The 18011-nt window shown below is 35.4% G+C and overlaps 1 protein-coding gene and 1 non-coding gene across 2 annotated transcripts; both read right to left on the reverse strand.

Moving 5' to 3' along the window:
* Nucleotides 1–2742: 2742 nt before the first annotated feature.
* On the reverse strand, nt 2743–3899 carry SoxB3 (sex-determining region Y protein-like). The gene has a single exon (XM_073080984.1). It carries the CDS (start codon nt 3612–3614, stop codon nt 2943–2945), a length of 672 nt encoding a protein of 223 aa, XP_072937085.1. The 5' UTR covers nt 3615–3899; the 3' UTR covers nt 2743–2942.
* A 1685-nt stretch (nt 3900–5584) lies between these two features.
* LOC140748392 (5S ribosomal RNA) lies at nt 5585–5703 on the reverse strand. Its single transcript, XR_012102948.1, has one exon. It is a non-coding gene; the product is annotated as a 5S ribosomal RNA (ribosomal RNA).
* Between the last annotated feature and the right edge of the window lie 12308 nt (nt 5704–18011).

Below are 18011 nucleotides of genomic sequence, written 5' to 3' on the forward strand. Positions count from 1 at the left end.
CTGAGGTCGGCCACAGATGCGCCGCTACCCCTGAGGACTAAGCTGGAATGCCTCGGAAAAGTCTTTCTCCCTTACCACACCCTTCAAACCGGAACACAGCAGCACCTAACACTGCAGTTATTAGGTAGAAATAGGTGTGGCGGTGGTGCCGCCGGAGTCGAGTCGTCCATGTGGGGTCTCACTTGCGCCTTATAAAGCAGAAGGAGTTGCCCCGCGCTGAAGTACCGCTTCGCTCTGTTCAAGACGCCCAGTTTTCTTGATGCCAACTTCGCCTTAACATCCAAATGACCCCGGTACTGCACGTCACACGATATGTCAACTCCCAGGATCCACACTTTTACCAATGGTGAGCGGGATACCTTGGAACCGTGGCGCTATGACGAATGGGGTTTATTTAGCGGTAAACGCGCAGACTTGTGTTTTCGTAGGGTTAAACTCAACAAGGTTAAGTCGACCCCATGTTGAGACTTGCTCCAGAGAGTCCTCGATTTGAGACACAAGTCGGATTCTGCTTGTGTCTGAAATCGAGTCTGAATGTTAAAGTAGACCTTAGATAATTAGTTGGTTTAAATATCTAAGATGTAGAGTCATAGCTTATCAAAATATTTGATGTCTATTTGATTACTACGTCTACGTGTTGTTTACGTTTAAAGCAAAAACAATTTAATTGAGTGCGAAATATTGTAATTAGAACAAGCTTCCCACTAAATTACACCCCAATTATTAAAAGGGATACATATAGATGTACAAATAACAAAACTATAAAGCTTATTACAAACTTTCCGCCAATAACGCCATTTTGGGGCTTCTTCAATTAATAAACTCGTTAATTAAGCTTTCCCTCTAATCTCTGGTGTTCTGAATCGTCTGTAGTTACGTGCAAAGATTAATCTAATTTTGTTAATTACCAATTTCGGTTTATTCGTAACTCACGTAAGTAATGAAGTTAAACTCGGTAAGCAAAGACAAGTATACGTAAGTAATTTCACCTTCACTTCAAAATGTTACAAGTTACCTAACAATTTCTTTACATAAAACATCACAACAATGATTTACAAAAAATCCTTCTTAGTGTAACGAAATTTCTGTAAGTACAAAAGTTATGCGTAATCTACTTTTATGACTATTCAATTTTATTAAATAGAAACTTACTTGTTCTTTATTCACTGGTAAATAAGCTCCTGCTGTGAAAACTTGGATATAGTTTATTGAGTAACAAAAAATACCCTTTAGCCTTAAGATTGTTTGGTCATTTACAAATACAATACCATACGACACATAAATCCACACTGGAGCAACGTGCTGGCTTATGCTCTCTAAGTCTCCCTAGAAAAAAGGATTGTTTTTGATACCTATGTGACAGACTGGAAATCGAAACCAAGACCATATACTCAGAAATGTAAGGATCATACCGTGTGACATCCATTGTGGGAGTCGTGAAATAAAATTTCAATAATTTTCCGCTACCGAGCACAAACAGAAAAATATTGTCCCTTGTACAAACAGACACCCTTTCAGCATCATTCAATCAATTACAAGATGCCACCATCAATCTGTGGAAACAGCCTCGTCATCACGCGTACATTATTTCTGCTCAACTTCCGACGTATTCACTACTAGGTTGGTGCCCGCGACTATGTCTGTAATTTTGCGTGAGTAAAATAAACATTGTTAGTCTGGACTGGACCAGCAAAGGATTTGATGTTGACTCCAAATTATAAGGACAATCATCAAATCTTTTAACAATTAGGTACATACGAGTATATCACAGTCCGAATTTACCCAAAGTAATTGAATAGTGATCAAATAAAACTAGTTATTTAAATTTGGATATGAATATTTCTCATTTTACTTAAATGCATCTATAACCACCAATACAACAACAGAAATAAAAACTTTAATTCTTATGATAATAAATTAATTGTGATGTAAACTTAAAGTACAATTAAAAGACCACAGATTTTCGCTAATTAAATTTTATACACAACTGCTATAAAGTTCACTCCACTATTTCTTCATGATTAACTTTCTGAAAAATTGCAAACGAAAAACATTTCGGTAAGGTTCTCATTAAAACAAATTACCTAAAATATGTGAAATGTACAGACAGTACCTCAGCTATAATTATATTTGAGTAGGCATGGATTCCACCGACTCATGCAGCGATCGTCTTCGGAAATGACAGAGTTCGCATGGAAAATATTTTGTTCCCTCCGGAAGAGCCCGATTTGAGCGCAGATTGCATTATTTAAACACAATGCCTGAAGGGATATCAGATAATGGATCGCAATCTTAAACTGTCTAAATGGTTAACGAGTTGCAACTGATAGTTATGTCTTTACTTCGAATGAACAAGGTTTTTCTGATCATCTAAGCTTGGACCCTAAAAGTGTTCTATTATTGATAAAGTAGGTGGAGATAAAGATACACAGCGCTTCAACTAATTTCTCAGGCATAACAATGCATTAGGTAGCAATGTCGACCTTAGGTAAAGCGTTAGTACTACTTGGGGTGGATAACAGATGTGTTTGAATCAAAAATCACTTACCGCAGGACTGTATGTTCAGTGTTATTTCAATTGAACAAACAAAGATGATTAGTATCTAATTGATCATATTTTAAAATTTGGGTATCCTAAATATCGTTAGAATGTTTCTTATTACATTTCGTTATAATAAAAGATGTGCCTCAAAGCTATTCCGATTTCATTACGATTTTATACATTAATATTCAATAGGAAGCTGAGATAAAATATTTTGAATTTATAAGTTCCAAACACTCATTTAATTTTAAACATTACCTACAATTCACAGCACATTATGCAAAATTTTATTGTAATATATGACAGATTTAATAAAAGCTTGTGTCAGTTTTATCCATTCTATTTATTTGACTATACATTGCAAAACACATCTGTTTCAATTGCTATTCTACGAAGACATCTATTGAACACCAAATGGATAATGGTAGGATATCCTCGCAACGTCACCGGGAACATAATGCAGATCTTGATAGGCCTTCACCATCATTTGCTGGTTTACCACTGCGAAAGGTCTCGGCGAGATGCTCTCTATGGATGGCAGAGGCCTTAAATCAAGACTCGGAAGCGGCTCCTCCTTGGGCCTCATCGCTGGAACAAACGGGGCTTGTGAAATCGTTGGCACTGTGTAACTTATCATGTTGTTGTACATAAACTGATGTTCAGAGTAATTCACGGGTATCTGGTAAGCTGACTCCGGTCTCGGCTCGATCTCCACAAACGTATCTCTTGTCGTGTACAACGCAGGATTGGAGAACGCACTTGAATCAAGCCTGTTCTTCCGACGTGGTCGATATTTGTAGTCTGGGTAGTCGTTCATATGTTTGAGTCTCAGCCGCTTGGCTTCGTCAATGAAGGGGCGTTTCTCTGCTTCATCCAAACTCTTCCATTCTATGCCCAGACGTTTAGATATCTCCGAGTTGTGCAACTTTGGATTCATCATGGAGATCTTCTTCCGCTGCAGCCGCGACCACACCATGAAGGCATTCATCGGTCTCTTTATGTGATACGGATTTGTGTTTCTTGGTAATCTAGGGACCGATTTTGTTGGTGACGTCTCTATCGGATAAGCCATAGATGAAATTATTTGAATATGTTTAAAATATATAAAGGGTTTTTTTTCTATGATCGCGTCATTTTCGTTTAGTCATAGGATTAGATAAATTAACTCACTACTTTTTTATATTGCTCCACAGGCACTTCAACATTTTCACTTTTATCTTACTTTAATTTTCTTTTATTTATCTTGTCATGAACTTATCGTCGAGAAGAATTAACAAACGTATCAGTGCTGATTTATCAGTTAAACAGATCGACTTCAAGTTTGAAACGACCAGGCCCACGACCAGGCTGACACTGATGACCGGTTTCGTAGCCGACTAAATCTGAACGCTGTCATTAGACCAACAATGGTCCGGTCACAATAGGAATGACAATTTTCCATGTATTATCTGGAGTTGAATAAAGAGCGGCGACAATGCATTGATTGCTCTCAAATTGTCAAATGATACTGCTGTATGTTTTGTCCGAGGCGCGCCTGCGCAATGAACTATTAACAAGATTCTGTACGCTCTGACAAGGTAAGGTATTTTAAGAGTACAGTTTAAATTCTTTAAGAACATTTGAAGTGACAATCAAAAATAGCAAAATTAATTAAGTCCTTAAAAATCGTGTAATATATGATTGACGTCGTACAATTGATGTGATAGCTTTTTTATAATATTAAACTTATAAACGAGCATGCAGTCCACCTGATGAAAGGTGGCTACTGCCGCCCATAGACATCTATAATTAATTTCAGATACGATGAAATTCGTGCCCCAGAGGTGATACTACGCCTCACTACTACTACTACTACTACTACTACGACTAAGTTGGACTGGATATAAGTATATGTCCCTTACCACACTACAAAAGCGGACAATTGCAGCAATTAACACTGCTCTTATCAAACAGAAAACATCACTGCCTTTTCGAGGAATGCCGTTCGATAAAACTATGATCGTCAACCGATCGATGATTAAACCGTCGAAGGCGTCACAGAAGGATGCGAGCAGGGACGATCGACGTCGACTAATCATTTCTATCATCAAAAAATAGCATCGATTGATGGATGTGCTTATAAAGTAACAACTGAAGATCGATTTTACCATAGATCGACGATCGACCGAATGGTTTGTGTGCACCTTGAAGTAGGTTTACTCGTATACCTAGATTTATTTCGATTAAGCCCTTCGTCATTATAAAATATTTTCGCCTTTATAATAACAGGTATAATAAATACTTAAACAGTAAAGTTATGGGCGGATAAAATCATTGGTTTCGCGTAACTCCATCGTTTTAAAACCGCTATTATCAGTCCTATCGTTCATTTCGCAATTGTAATGTAGATTAGGGCACGTATTGTCCATTCTTAGTAGGGTTGTGAGAATTGTACCTTAATTTATTATTAAATCAATATTGTTGTCACAAAAAACGAAGTTTTCAATGTACCTAAGTTTTTGGCTGTAACCCTTTTAATGCTCCACTAATGTACAGCGATCTCTCCCTGAAATTGGAGAAACTAAACCACTTTTTTCTTAAGGCGGATTGGTAAATATAATCTATGTCAGTAAGAAAAACTTACCAGCGTAATTACTATGCATTTATACGTATTATGCATTTATGCGTATATATATATATATATATTTTTCAAATACAGTAATACCTCGGACTTACACGATTGGTGGGACCGAGTGATAACCGCGTAAGTCGAATTCGCGTAAGTCGGGGTATGCATGTACATACCATCGTATGGTATGATTTCGAATGTGTTCCTTCGCACAACAAATATATATGTTTACATGAATAATTGTAGGGTTAGTAAGCTTATTTTTTATAATCGGGAATTGCGGGACACCCAAACCATAGGAGAATCCACGACATTTGAAAATCGCGTAACTCCGAATTCGCGTAAGTCGGGGTATTACTGTATTGCTAATTTTTAAAATACTTAAGCGTAAAAAATGTAGTAACATATGATTCGACAACAATAAAAAAACAAAAAGCCAACATCACGCGGTGTTCCCAGGCGGTCACCCATCCAAGTACTGAACGCGCCCGACGTTGCTTAACTTCGGTGATCGGACGAGAACCGGTGTATTCAACGTAGTATGGACGTTGGCGAAGAGGGTTACAAAATAGTGGTATACTTTGTATTGCATGGTATTATAAAATAATATATTTTTTAAAAAATAAACAATAAATTCACTTATTAAGTATTACATATTCATATTAATGTAGTTTTTTAATAGATGATTTTATACCAGTTTGTATCAGGTATACCGAATTGTGCAAATAAAAATATATTACGATTGCGACATAGCAGCAACACGTTTTCGATATGTTTCCTGGTATTTCGAGTTGACTTAACAACAAACACTGATACAACTGTGGCAAAGGATAACTAAACTAAACTAAACACTCATTTCCTATCGTGTACTAAAACCATAAGAGTCCATACAACTATCAAATAAGAAATGAGATTATAAAATTAACTCTTACTTAAGTTTTTCGTCTTGGCAGCCCTGATGGTGGTAGGCTTACCATCGACTGAGGTGTGGCTTAATCTTTCTGCACAATGCCATTGAGTCCAATGGCTCAATGGGTCGATTTGCTGAATTGAATAGTGATGGCCGATCTAGGCTTGGTAGCTAAACGGGCGAGGTGTGTTTGATAAATTGTTTTGCAAATAAATCCTACAATCAGAATAATTCATAAGTATCACTACTATGAGGTTTGTTGTTACTATAGTGTTTACGTATTAATCGCAATTTAATTAAAAGATTGTGGTAATTAAAAATTATAAGGGTAAATAAGCTTTTAATAATGAATGCGACGCGACAATCAGGTAGATACACTAATGAAGATTCGTTTTGAAATTTATTCGCTCTAAACTGACATCACATAAGATTATTATCTGGTCAATTGCTGTAAATAAATCAACATTTCTTAAAATTGTTGTCACAAAATATACCCTTCATTAAACAGCTAACAACTTTGCGGTTCTCCACTTTTATTATTACAGCGCCATCTATTCACAATTGGTAAAACTACGTGGTAGGGTCGTATACTAGTAGACTATATTGGACTTTTGGCTCGCTGGCTCGTTTGTGACGTTCTAGCGACACCTACCGCTACAATTCACATTCACCATTTCACTAGATGGCGCTGTCTCAATTAATATTACTTATAATATCCACTAGATGACACTAGCTACAACTAGATTGATATCTTTACAATAGAGTCAATCTATACAGTAGAGACCGTACGGTTGAGAAGTACTAATTTAAAATTTTAAATATGAATGTATGTTTTTACACATGTATACACTAAATTAATTGGGAATTTATGTATGAACATAATATATCTTTGTCTATCTCTTGTTTATTTTATCTGTTTTAGAAAATATGTCTATATTTTATTTTGTATTTGTTTATTTTGTTCGTATAAAATAAAGAAAAACTAGGAATAATAAAGTGTTCTTTTCATAGATACATAGCGTAGCGAAAAGTTCTAAGTCTATGGTTCTTTTGTACTTAAAGTTTTCATCAAAAAACAAATAAAAATAAATCACAAACAAAAGAACGAAATCGTTTAACGGTCCACCGCAAACCATTCAGTGAGTTATTCAACGAGACTGAGAGCGAATGATAAAGCAAATTTTACGCGTCTGGAAACTACTACTACTACTACGACTAAGTTGGACTGGATATAAGTTTATGTCCCTGACCACACTAAAAAAGCGGACAATTGCAGCATTTAACACTGCTCATATCAAACAGAAAACATCACTGGCTTTTCGAGGAAGGCCGTTCGATAAAACTATGATCGTCAACCGATCGATGATTAAACCGTCGAAGGCGTCACAGAAGGATGCGAGCAGGGACGATCGACGTCGACTAATCATTTCTGTCATCGAAAAATAGCATCGATTGATAAATAAAGAAAAACTAGGAATAATAAAGTGTTCTTTTCATAGATACATAGCGTAGCGAAAAGTTGTAAGTCTATGGTTCTTTTGTACTTAAAGTTTTCATCAAAAAACAAATAAAAATAAATCACAAACAAAAGAACGAAATCGTTTAACGGTCCACCGCAAACCATTCAGTGAGTTATTCAACGAGACTGAGAGCGAATGATAAAGCAAATTTTACGCGTCTGGAAACTCGCAAAGCCTATACTTGCACTTGTAAATCACGGCGGACATAAAGGGGGCATTTAAGCCGTCATATTTATGAAAATAAGCTATAATGGGGAACACAAAAAGAGCCCGCAGTGAACGAAGTCGCGAGGGAGGTGTCAAATTTGTTTACACCTCACGACACGACTATTTGGCAAAAGGAAACGAACTTATGCTTTAAATTGCTTGCTTAGGAAAATATTTTATGCTTCTCTTGCATAACGGTAATTTTGACTGTGATAAAAATATAAATATCAATATTTTAAATATTTATTTTAATGTAAACCATTTAACAATCATACGTGTCCGACTGTACGTAGCTGTATTTTTAGATGTCTTATGAAAACATTTATTAAACATTTGTTGAAAGAATAGAAATACAACAATGCACTAAGGGTCCGTTCACACAGACCGGGTCGGAGAGGAGAGCAGATTTTTATCACGTTGAAAACAGAGTTTTGAGTAGTTGTATTAAGGTTTATTTTTGCATGTGCACTTCTTTTGACATTAAGAAAAATTGAACGCGCTTCGTGTGAAATAATATAAAGACACGCTCTCTGTCGCTCGTGCAGACGATCGGCTCCGATTGCGAGCGCACCCGCTTTCAGATCTTTACCAGCCGGTCTATGTGAAATAGTTGGCGGCTCCGATCTGGACAATTCCAAGCGTATACGTTCCGGTCTGTGTGAAAAGAAAAATGCGGGCCGATGCTCTGGTGCGATGGTCCACCCTATACTGATATTTACAGATTGGCATAAATATGTTTAATCTTAGGTATATCGCAAGAATTATTAATAATGTCGTTAACACATTGCTGTTCCACTGATAGGAACGCGTCTCCTCTCAGATTGACAGGGATTAAGGCCATGATTAAGGCTGGTTTTTATTTAACTCTCAGGTTATGAACACAGATGAGTAGATAATGTATTTTGTAGCAGATGATTGTAAAGAGCCTGCAATATTATGTAAATAGTGCAAGCTGCTTTACAAACAGGTAATACATAAAGCAAACTTTCACATTAGAGAACCTCACTTCTTTACGATCGTACATTAAAGTACAATCTAAGCTAGTCGTGACGTTGTAAAAGTAGGATAGTATAAAACCGACCGTAAGTCCTAACTTATTGTTATTGCGCGTTCCAAGCCTTAGTTTATGTTCCAAATCGTGGCCGTGTGACTGGTCTGTCTGTGTGTAGGTATTTATAGTGTTTATGTTTATCTATATAAATTGTATTTCCACACATAGGTATCAAGGTGAGACTGTGATGAAGCATCCTATATTTTGAAAAAAAGAACTATAGGATTTTCATTCGAAAAATGACCTGATATATTTATAATTTCTAATAATTTAGCGACGTTGCCTAGTATCGTATACGTAAGTGTAGTAGGTAGGAAGGATTTGGGTGGACACCAATAGAGGGAAATGTAATACCATAAAAAAAAATGGAACATAATACACTTGACCCAATGGTGCCAACGCTTCTAAAATCAATCGAGGTAAATTCACAGTTTTAAAAAATACCGCAATCTGATAGACATTTTTATTTTTACAGTGTACATTCGTACCAATATAGGAACATACATAGGAACTGCAAAATAAATTAAGTTCCATATTTTACTTTAGCTGTCATAAAACTTTATATCTACTACACATATCAATCTCATCGATAAACTCTAAAGCAATTCTATTATAAAACCCCATTTTGCATACACAAATCTGACATAAAAGAAAATATTCTCAGCACAAATATAATACTTCGAAAACTATAAGATTGAGTGGCAAACAAAATATCGCAAATGCGGCCGAATAGAATGGCGAGTGTCGCCCCGCGCCATATAATAAAAGGCTCTTGTGTGCCGGGACCACTACACATCGGATCGAAGTTGCGGGATATGTCTGAAGATATCTACTTGAAATTGGCACTTTAAATGACATTGAGCGTACAATGTCAAACTAATAAGTTAGTAATGAAATAATTTTATTTAACGCCGATGAGAATCAACATCCCGAATAAGTAACGTGATTGAGCGATACAAAAGCTAATATTTAGAGACGCAAAAAATATAAGGATTTATATAATTTTAGACTAATGTTATCGGGGAATTATAATGTGTAACAGGTACTCACAATATGCGATTCATGCGGTACATATAAAATGCAAGGGTCGACGCAGTTTAATAGTGAAGATATCCATTGCTTTTATAAATTGCTATTATAAGACCATCACTAATCACATCCATCGCTGGAACAACGTGATAGAATATCCCAGATCACATGTGAGTAGTACAACAAATTGTCCTAATTTCTTAGGGGAAATCCATACGCAGCATCGATTGGGTCCGAAATTAGTAATACATTACTAATACCAGACACACATATTTACACGATAAATTTCTTTAAAAACTTCTATAAAAAAGATTAAGGGACTCCCAGTGATAGTTGCAGACAAGCCGTAAGGTGGCATGGCAGTAACTGGGCAGATCATCCTACTAAAACGAGCACCTTCAGTAACGAAGAAAACAACGAATAATTTGAACTTAACAAAACCAAACTATCGTATCTTATCCAATATCTTTAGAATTCTATACCGTGTACATCACGATCCGAAGCTCGCCTTTATGTCGCTATTGATACGATGTTTTTATTTCCTCCTCCATACAGCGCCCGCTTTGTGCGATGTGGTATTACATTACATAGAAAAAAGGGTAGCAAACGCTGAAGTCGGAGTAATCTTAACTTACTTTTAGATTTTATTGAATAAGCATAATATCATATTTTTTATTTACTTACATAAGACTTTCTCACATAGTTCTTAAACGTTAAATGTGGTAGAACGCTTTATATTTTAAGTATGAAATCACTAACATTCATTTTTTCCGTATAACAGTCAGTTGTTAAGCCCTACTGTATTGTAGTTTGAAAGATGTGGTAAGAGAAAAAGATTAACACGACGTATCTCCTCATAGGCATCAACGCGACCGTTGTACTACATGTAGATGCACAATCTTATTACAGAAATTGATGCGTTGGAACCCGTAATTCCGAAGTTGGAAAGGATAAGTATGTCTCATTGTCTTCCATTCCAAAATCTTCAAACTAGAACTTAGCACCACTTAAGACTAATTTGACAGTAATAAATGCGACATTGGTGACTCTGGAGTCAAACCACAAAGGGTTCTACCACCTGCAAAACATAAGACTACTAATTGGATTTAGTGCCTCTTTTACGGTTGGAGTTACAAATAAACGTCAGGTGTATCGCATGTCTATCTGTTAATTTATTCTTTAATGAATAATAAGTATTTGTTACAACCATAATAATTATTTAATAGTATCCAACCAATGATAACGAATAAAAGGGTCTGACCTTATTCAAGTTTGTGATTTAACAGAGATCGAATACGAAGCAATTACGCCTTGTGTGTCAGAAAACCAAAATTTTCTGCCCTCTATCTATCACTCTTCCGTGTTTATTTGTGCCTTGAACTTAATGATGTTCGATCGACTATAAAGGACAGATAAATTACGTTTAATTTGTAGTAGTAATTTTAAGTAGAATTGGAATTGCCCAATATTTATAAAAAAACAGTGATAGCCTAGTGGTTAAGAAACGCGGCCTCTCGATCGAGCGGTCCGAGGTTCAAATCCCAGGCACGCACCTCTGATTTTTTCAAATTTATGTGCGTATGAGAAATTAATTATCACTTGCTTAAACGGCGAAGGAAAAAATAGTGAGGAAACCTGCATACCTGAGAGATTTATAAAAAACAAAGTCTCAAAGGTATGTGAAGTCTACCAAAACCTGGCCAGCGCGGTGGACTATGGCCTAATCCTTCTCATTCTGTGTGGAGATCCGTGCCCAGCAGTGGGACAGTAATGGGTTGATGATGATGATGAAATAAACCAGTAATCAATTTCAATGAATGTAATTATATTATAACATGTTTGTCTTATTACGTACTTAAACGACTTAGATTGATTTTGACGAAATTTCCACGCAAATAAGGCTAATCTTATCGTGAATAATGTTATCGCAAATGGCCAAACGGTTTTTCTTATTCTGGGCTAATTACCAAAAAATATTATAAGAAAAACATCACAGAACTCCCAGCAGAAATAGGCTGGCATGGCAATAGTGTCACCATGGTCGGACTACAAGGGTTTTACATATAACGTAGTCAAATGTGGTCTACGGTGTCCCAGCTCCCAATAGACGAAACTCGTTCGCAATAAGTAATTAGATATGCAAACATATGTATTTTTATACTAAGCGTCAGTATATGTCTCAGCTTGTAGCCACAGACTACGCTCGTAGCGACGGCGTAGCACTACCTAACTTCATAACACTTACCTAACTTATTGTAGAAAATTAGATATGACTATTAATTATCTAATGAAGGTATAGTTACCAATATGGAAATGTTTAGTGAATTTAATTAATTTAGTTTAATATATGTATATTTGTTTATGTGGCTTACAGCATTCTATAACATGTTATCCGATTTTCCGAAGGTTGGATTAATTTGGTAATTAATTTTAATAAAGAATTTATTTAGGTTAATGAACTCACAATTTAATTAAACACTGTATTATGTGGGAGTGTTTATTATATTAGCTTTAGAAATACTCTTTTAAACGACAAATTAACTGTTTAATTACCTTAAAATATTTTTTATTTTCGTTTTTGTTCAATTTATTCTTATATTTAAATGTTACATTTAAAATACGTATATTATATATAAAAATATTACACACATTAAATTTATTTACTTCGATCCTATTTTAACATATGAACAACTACGTATGTACACATTGTATAGGTATGAAAATATCATTGTGTCTGGTAGGATATTGAAATATGAGAGGAACAGCGTTCGGGCCGTAACGACGTTTGTGTTCAGCCGGGCACTGAAAACACCAATTTTGAAACAGGGTTCCGTACACATCGATCGTAGGTTTTAAAGTATTTTCAACATGCAATTCTACAGCTTATTATAATAAAATATGTTTTTTTTATAATATAAACCATATAAATGAGCATACGGACTGTATGCCTGATGCTAAATGACCAATGCCGCTATGGACATAAGGACATCTGTAATCAACCCCATAGGTATAAGATAATATTTCTAGCTGAGGTCGGCCAGAGATGCGTTACTACTCCTGAAGAATAAATTGGAACGCCTCGGCTAAATATCTCTACCTAATCACCTTCAAAACCGGAACACAGCAACGCTGAACACTGCTGTTATTAGGCAGAAATAAGTTTGGCGTGTACACAAAATGTTTTACCACCTTCAAAGGGTTCCCCCGTATAATATTCTAATGGTGTCAATTAATTACTAACTAAGATGTCTTCAGACAAACTTATATACAGATACAAACAGACTGAAGAAGCAGGCGTAAATTCTTATATCATGTATTTTCGTTTTATTGTCCTTACTCGTACCTATGTACACTAATTTAATAATAGTGAATAATATAACAATACACTCTTCCAGTATCATAACCTACAAATAATATACAGATTACAAATTAAAAACTATTTATATTACAACACCACTCATTTTCTATATACTATCGTGTTATTCACACAAAATATTCTATTTTAAACGATAACAAAATATAATAAAGCAAAATCCATTTGGGGCTAACGAAATCATATTTCGATCAGACTCATTACATTACAACACATCACCTATTTTGTAAATAACAGCTGTATTGAGCACACCTACACGACTAGTACAACCGCCCCAAAAAGTTGAACTCTCACCCTTTATTTTCTCTTTGTAAATTCATCTCTATTGTCATGATGCGCGGTAGAACACTTCGATTTGTGGTTCGATTTTGATGTGACTACCGCCGAAGGTATGTCTGTCTTATAACACCAGTGTTAAGTGCTGCTGTGGATTGTTGAAGAGTGTGGTAAGAGACACATATTCCAACCGAGTCCACAGAGGTATCAACGCATCTATGGCCGACCTCAAGTAGGACTGCAATGCCATCTGGGGTCCACCTCCATGCCCACTTAGCACCAAGTAAACAACATACTCCTTAACTTCCTAGCTTTTTCCAAAAGGCAGACTTTTCATTGGTTGTGATAATAGTGACGTCAAAACTTGTTAGGGTCGGGGTTCCCGCCCGAGGCTGGGCGTCGGACCGGCAAAACGGTGCATAACACGATATTGTACCGTGCTGCATAGAATTGTTTTACCCGCCTCTAGCTGCTGGCTACGGGTTTGCTTGTCTATATGAGGTCTCATAGCTCTGGGAGAGTAGGACTTGTAATATTGAGTGAAGCTTTAGAAAATTAACATCGTATTTGGAAAAAGTAAGGGTCAATATACTTCGCGCCAGCGAACAGTTCCCAGTTCAGTCACCTAATCCAAATACTTGAACAAACAAAAGTCCTCCGGAATGTCAGTGTAGAAGCAGTAAATGCTGCTGCGTTCTAGTTTAAAGGTTGTGATAATATAGGGTATGATATGTATGTGACATTTTCCAACAATTGGATTCAAAATCGATCACGAAATATTTTTAACGACAAGGTAAATAAATGTTTTACTATTCAATTTATTTTCCGAAAGCGATTTTAACATGTCCAGTATTATAAACAGTAGTAGTTTTATTCTATACCTACAGGTAAATCTTTGTATTTGGTTAAACAAATCTGACGGAGCTTTCGATCAAAAATGTAAGATATTATTTGCATCCAATTTAGTGTAACGAAAATTATAGCTGATAAAATACAATTTTTGACTTTAATTTTAGAAAAAGACACTTAGCGTATTTACGTAACTATTGTACTTTTAAACCTTTATTCTTTACACATAAACTAAATACATTTACCTATTATAATTTATATAAGTAATCGAATAGCCGAATAAGGTGAAGCCACACAATACCGTACAGGGTGGCCATTAGCCCTCATTCACGCGGACTGTTTGCGGCCGCGGCGTCTCTCATGCAAATTCACCACACAACTCGGCTTTTGTGCGAACTAATAAACGTTTAATTAGGATGCTGTACATTTCATGGTACAAGGGCAATGCATGACCATGTTTCTGGGAAAAAATATATATAATAGTCAGTGAGCATGCTTTTCATGGTAAGATGGTACGTTAATTAAGGAAGCAGCATCATCACATTTAGTTATTTCTACTTTATATAAATTCTAAGTGCTACTGCACCGATTTGGGGTGTGATATAGCAGTGATAATACATGAGTTCAGTGCAGTTCCACTTTGATGATCACTCAGGGTAGTACTGTAATAAGAAAAATAAGAAAGGTTCAATCCGTTGACCACTGACCAAAAGTAGATTAATGAAAGTGACACACCGGAGTATCTTCTGTTAAACCTTACTGAATGACAGAAAAATATAGAAATTCCTTCACGTATTATCGTTGCTCAGATTCAGTGGTGTGTTTAGAATATAAACCTGTAAGCGGTATCTCCATTAAAAAAATTCAATTCTAACTCGTTATTTTTAATTAGTTCCAAGACATCGTCCTCATCATTTTCCTTTTCCCGCCATAATCCTTGTTTGTTTTTAAATCACAAATACCGCCAAATAAATAAATGTCAAACATAATTTTTCGGGTAAATGTTTTTGAACTTTTGATCTAAGAATATGTAGTCGTAATATTGTCATCATATTTTCCAACTATGTTCTGGTAATAAATGATTTTGATGTCATTTAAACCATTTCAAATGATTTATTTTTTATACTTAATGTTGATATAACGTAATAACGTAAAAGTAATGAGTATATTGTCAATTAATTATCAACAGTACCCTTAACATGAGTTTTTACGTTTTGACAATTATAACTGTTTTGGTATTTGTTTACGTATTTTCCCATACAATTACCAATTAACTCCCCTAGCGGATTGTATCAGAACTATAGTGCCAGTAACGTAACATTAACTGTCTAAATTGACAAAATAGCGCATTATGTTTCGTCTCTCTTTTTTGCTTTCTTATTGTTACGTTTACTCAGTCTACTGAAGCAAATGGAACAGAATAATGGATTGAGTAAACGTAACGTAAAATTGTGGAATGTTTTGAAAACTCATGATAAGGGTATCTACAGTTCAGATCTGTGTTTTGAGATAGTGAACGTGACAGTTCATTTCACTTTAATTTCTATTGTTATAAAGTATAATGCGATCTTGCAATATTCTACTTCTAGGTTGTTTTATAACTGTTTATATGTGATATAGCAGTTTAATTCAATATTTATTAGTCCATACAAACTAGTAACATGACATTTGCATGAGAGAGCGCCGCACGGACCGCGTGAATGCACGCTAATGGCCGCCCACTTATTGTGTGGCTACCTTACAACACTTGTGTTAAGTTTTTGTATTGTTTTCAAACATATGTGATACTAGTATATTAGTGCAATTTGATAATGTAACCTAACATAGCGTTGTTATGTAAAGCTTTTATGGTTTTTATTAATTTTAGCAATTGGTAAATTTCTAAATATCCCGCGTAGGTGAACTGATTAAGAAATTCAATGTGTTAACTTTACCCTATATAATATATACAAATATTATACTTATTCTAGAAATATTATAATATATGAATATTAAGGCTTCGCCCATCAAATATTGTCAATCGCTGGCATTACATTCATCGCCTTAACATCTTCGTGTTAATACACCTTACAAAGTAGGTACTTAATCTAATTTTAATTATGAACTAAAATAACCTAAGGAGGGTAAAGGAACTCAAATTAAATTTTAGTGAACTTTCATTTTCATTATAACAAAACATAGATTTAAATTCTTGTTAAGTAATGAACAACATACTCATTATCTTTATTTAAGTTTGCTTTTGGTGTTATACACAAGATTACAGTTAACATTGCAAATGGTTTCATAAAAAATAAATTATAAACAAAAAGTAATTTTGCGAAGGTAATTAAATGAAACTGTAATTAACTTTAAAGTTATCTGTACTCCCCCACAATGGCTTTAGCTCTACACTTTTGCATCAGTCATCATCTTTTTCACTCAGATATCTATCTGCGGGGATCTAACCCGGAACCTCTGGGCACCGTATTAGTCTGGTACCCACCTGACGTCAGTCAACCCGCAATTGTCAATCACAACATGATTGTCAATCGCAATAGACGGCGGCACCACAAATTGCTTAGGATTCAATCAGCCGGCTCTCCACGCAGCGGTAAGATCGCGGTTCAAAAAGAATTTAATCTCGCTAATAAACATCTTTAAGCTAAACGCATACTCATGCAAATCTCAGTTGTAGAAAATATAGAGTTAAAAAAAATAAAGTATTAAAAACAACAAAACTAAAAATTACAGTGTGTTTATAATGTACTACTTTTCCAAGCCTTTTTTTTTGCTAATTAATATAAGTTTTGCAGAATAATGAATTATTATGCAAACTTCCATAAAGCGTTTGTCATACGTACTTAGTATAATTTATGTCTCAGCTATTGAACAATGTAACTTAAAGTCAAAAAGAACATACAATACTGTTACACTCTATGTTATTTTAAATATTAGTATAACATCTTAATTCTTAAGACCCTGTAAATTTAATTTAAACTACTTGTTTTTCTAGGTTTATCAAGGCAAATTTAAAATGATCATAATAAATTACTTCATACATTTTTTTTTTCCGTTATTTTATTATAACTTTTTTAAGAAAAGAATAATTTATCGCCTTTGTGCGCATATAATAAATTCATTACGTTCATTAGGTATAATACAGTAGTAATAATAATCGAATTAGTATTTCTGGTCAGTATTGACAGTTGCACAAGTCTCATAATAAATTTTCTTCATAAAAAAATCGCACAACTCTCCCAAGTGCGCGTTCTTCCTAATAAGAACACACAGTCACCTGTTGCGACGTCGCGAGACGGACTGCTCCTCCACCAATGAGCGTTCAGCGGCCGCCCACGCCGCGCCCCCATTGGTGGGCTTCCAGCACCTCTGGGGGGCAGGGGAGCGAGCACGCCAGAAAGCCCGCATTGAGCTTTGGCGAGGTTGGCGCGCGCTTCGAACGGATACCACGGCACGAGTCCGCGGCTCTACATTGCACGTTAATGTTGCAACTGTTTTGAAGTTTTTGTCAATGTTCGTAAATAATAATTAGTTGAAATTTTCGTTAGTTATTTGGAATATAACTAATTTAATTTAAATAGGTTAATGCTGTGAGAATTTGAGCATTGAAATCGTAAAGAAACTTTGAATACAAACAATCTTGAAGTCA

Source organism: Epargyreus clarus, unplaced genomic scaffold (assembly GCF_041222505.1).
Source record: "Epargyreus clarus isolate Ecla_fem2 unplaced genomic scaffold, WU_Ecla_fem_2.2 ptg000015l, whole genome shotgun sequence".
In the NCBI taxonomy this organism is placed as follows: domain Eukaryota; kingdom Metazoa; phylum Arthropoda; class Insecta; order Lepidoptera; family Hesperiidae; genus Epargyreus; species Epargyreus clarus.

Bases quoted from the DNA above. Each gene is read 5' to 3' on its own strand.
- SoxB3 (XM_073080984.1), bottom strand. From the start codon at position 3,614: ATGGCTTATCCGATAGAGACGTCACCAACAAAATCGGTCCCTAGATTA.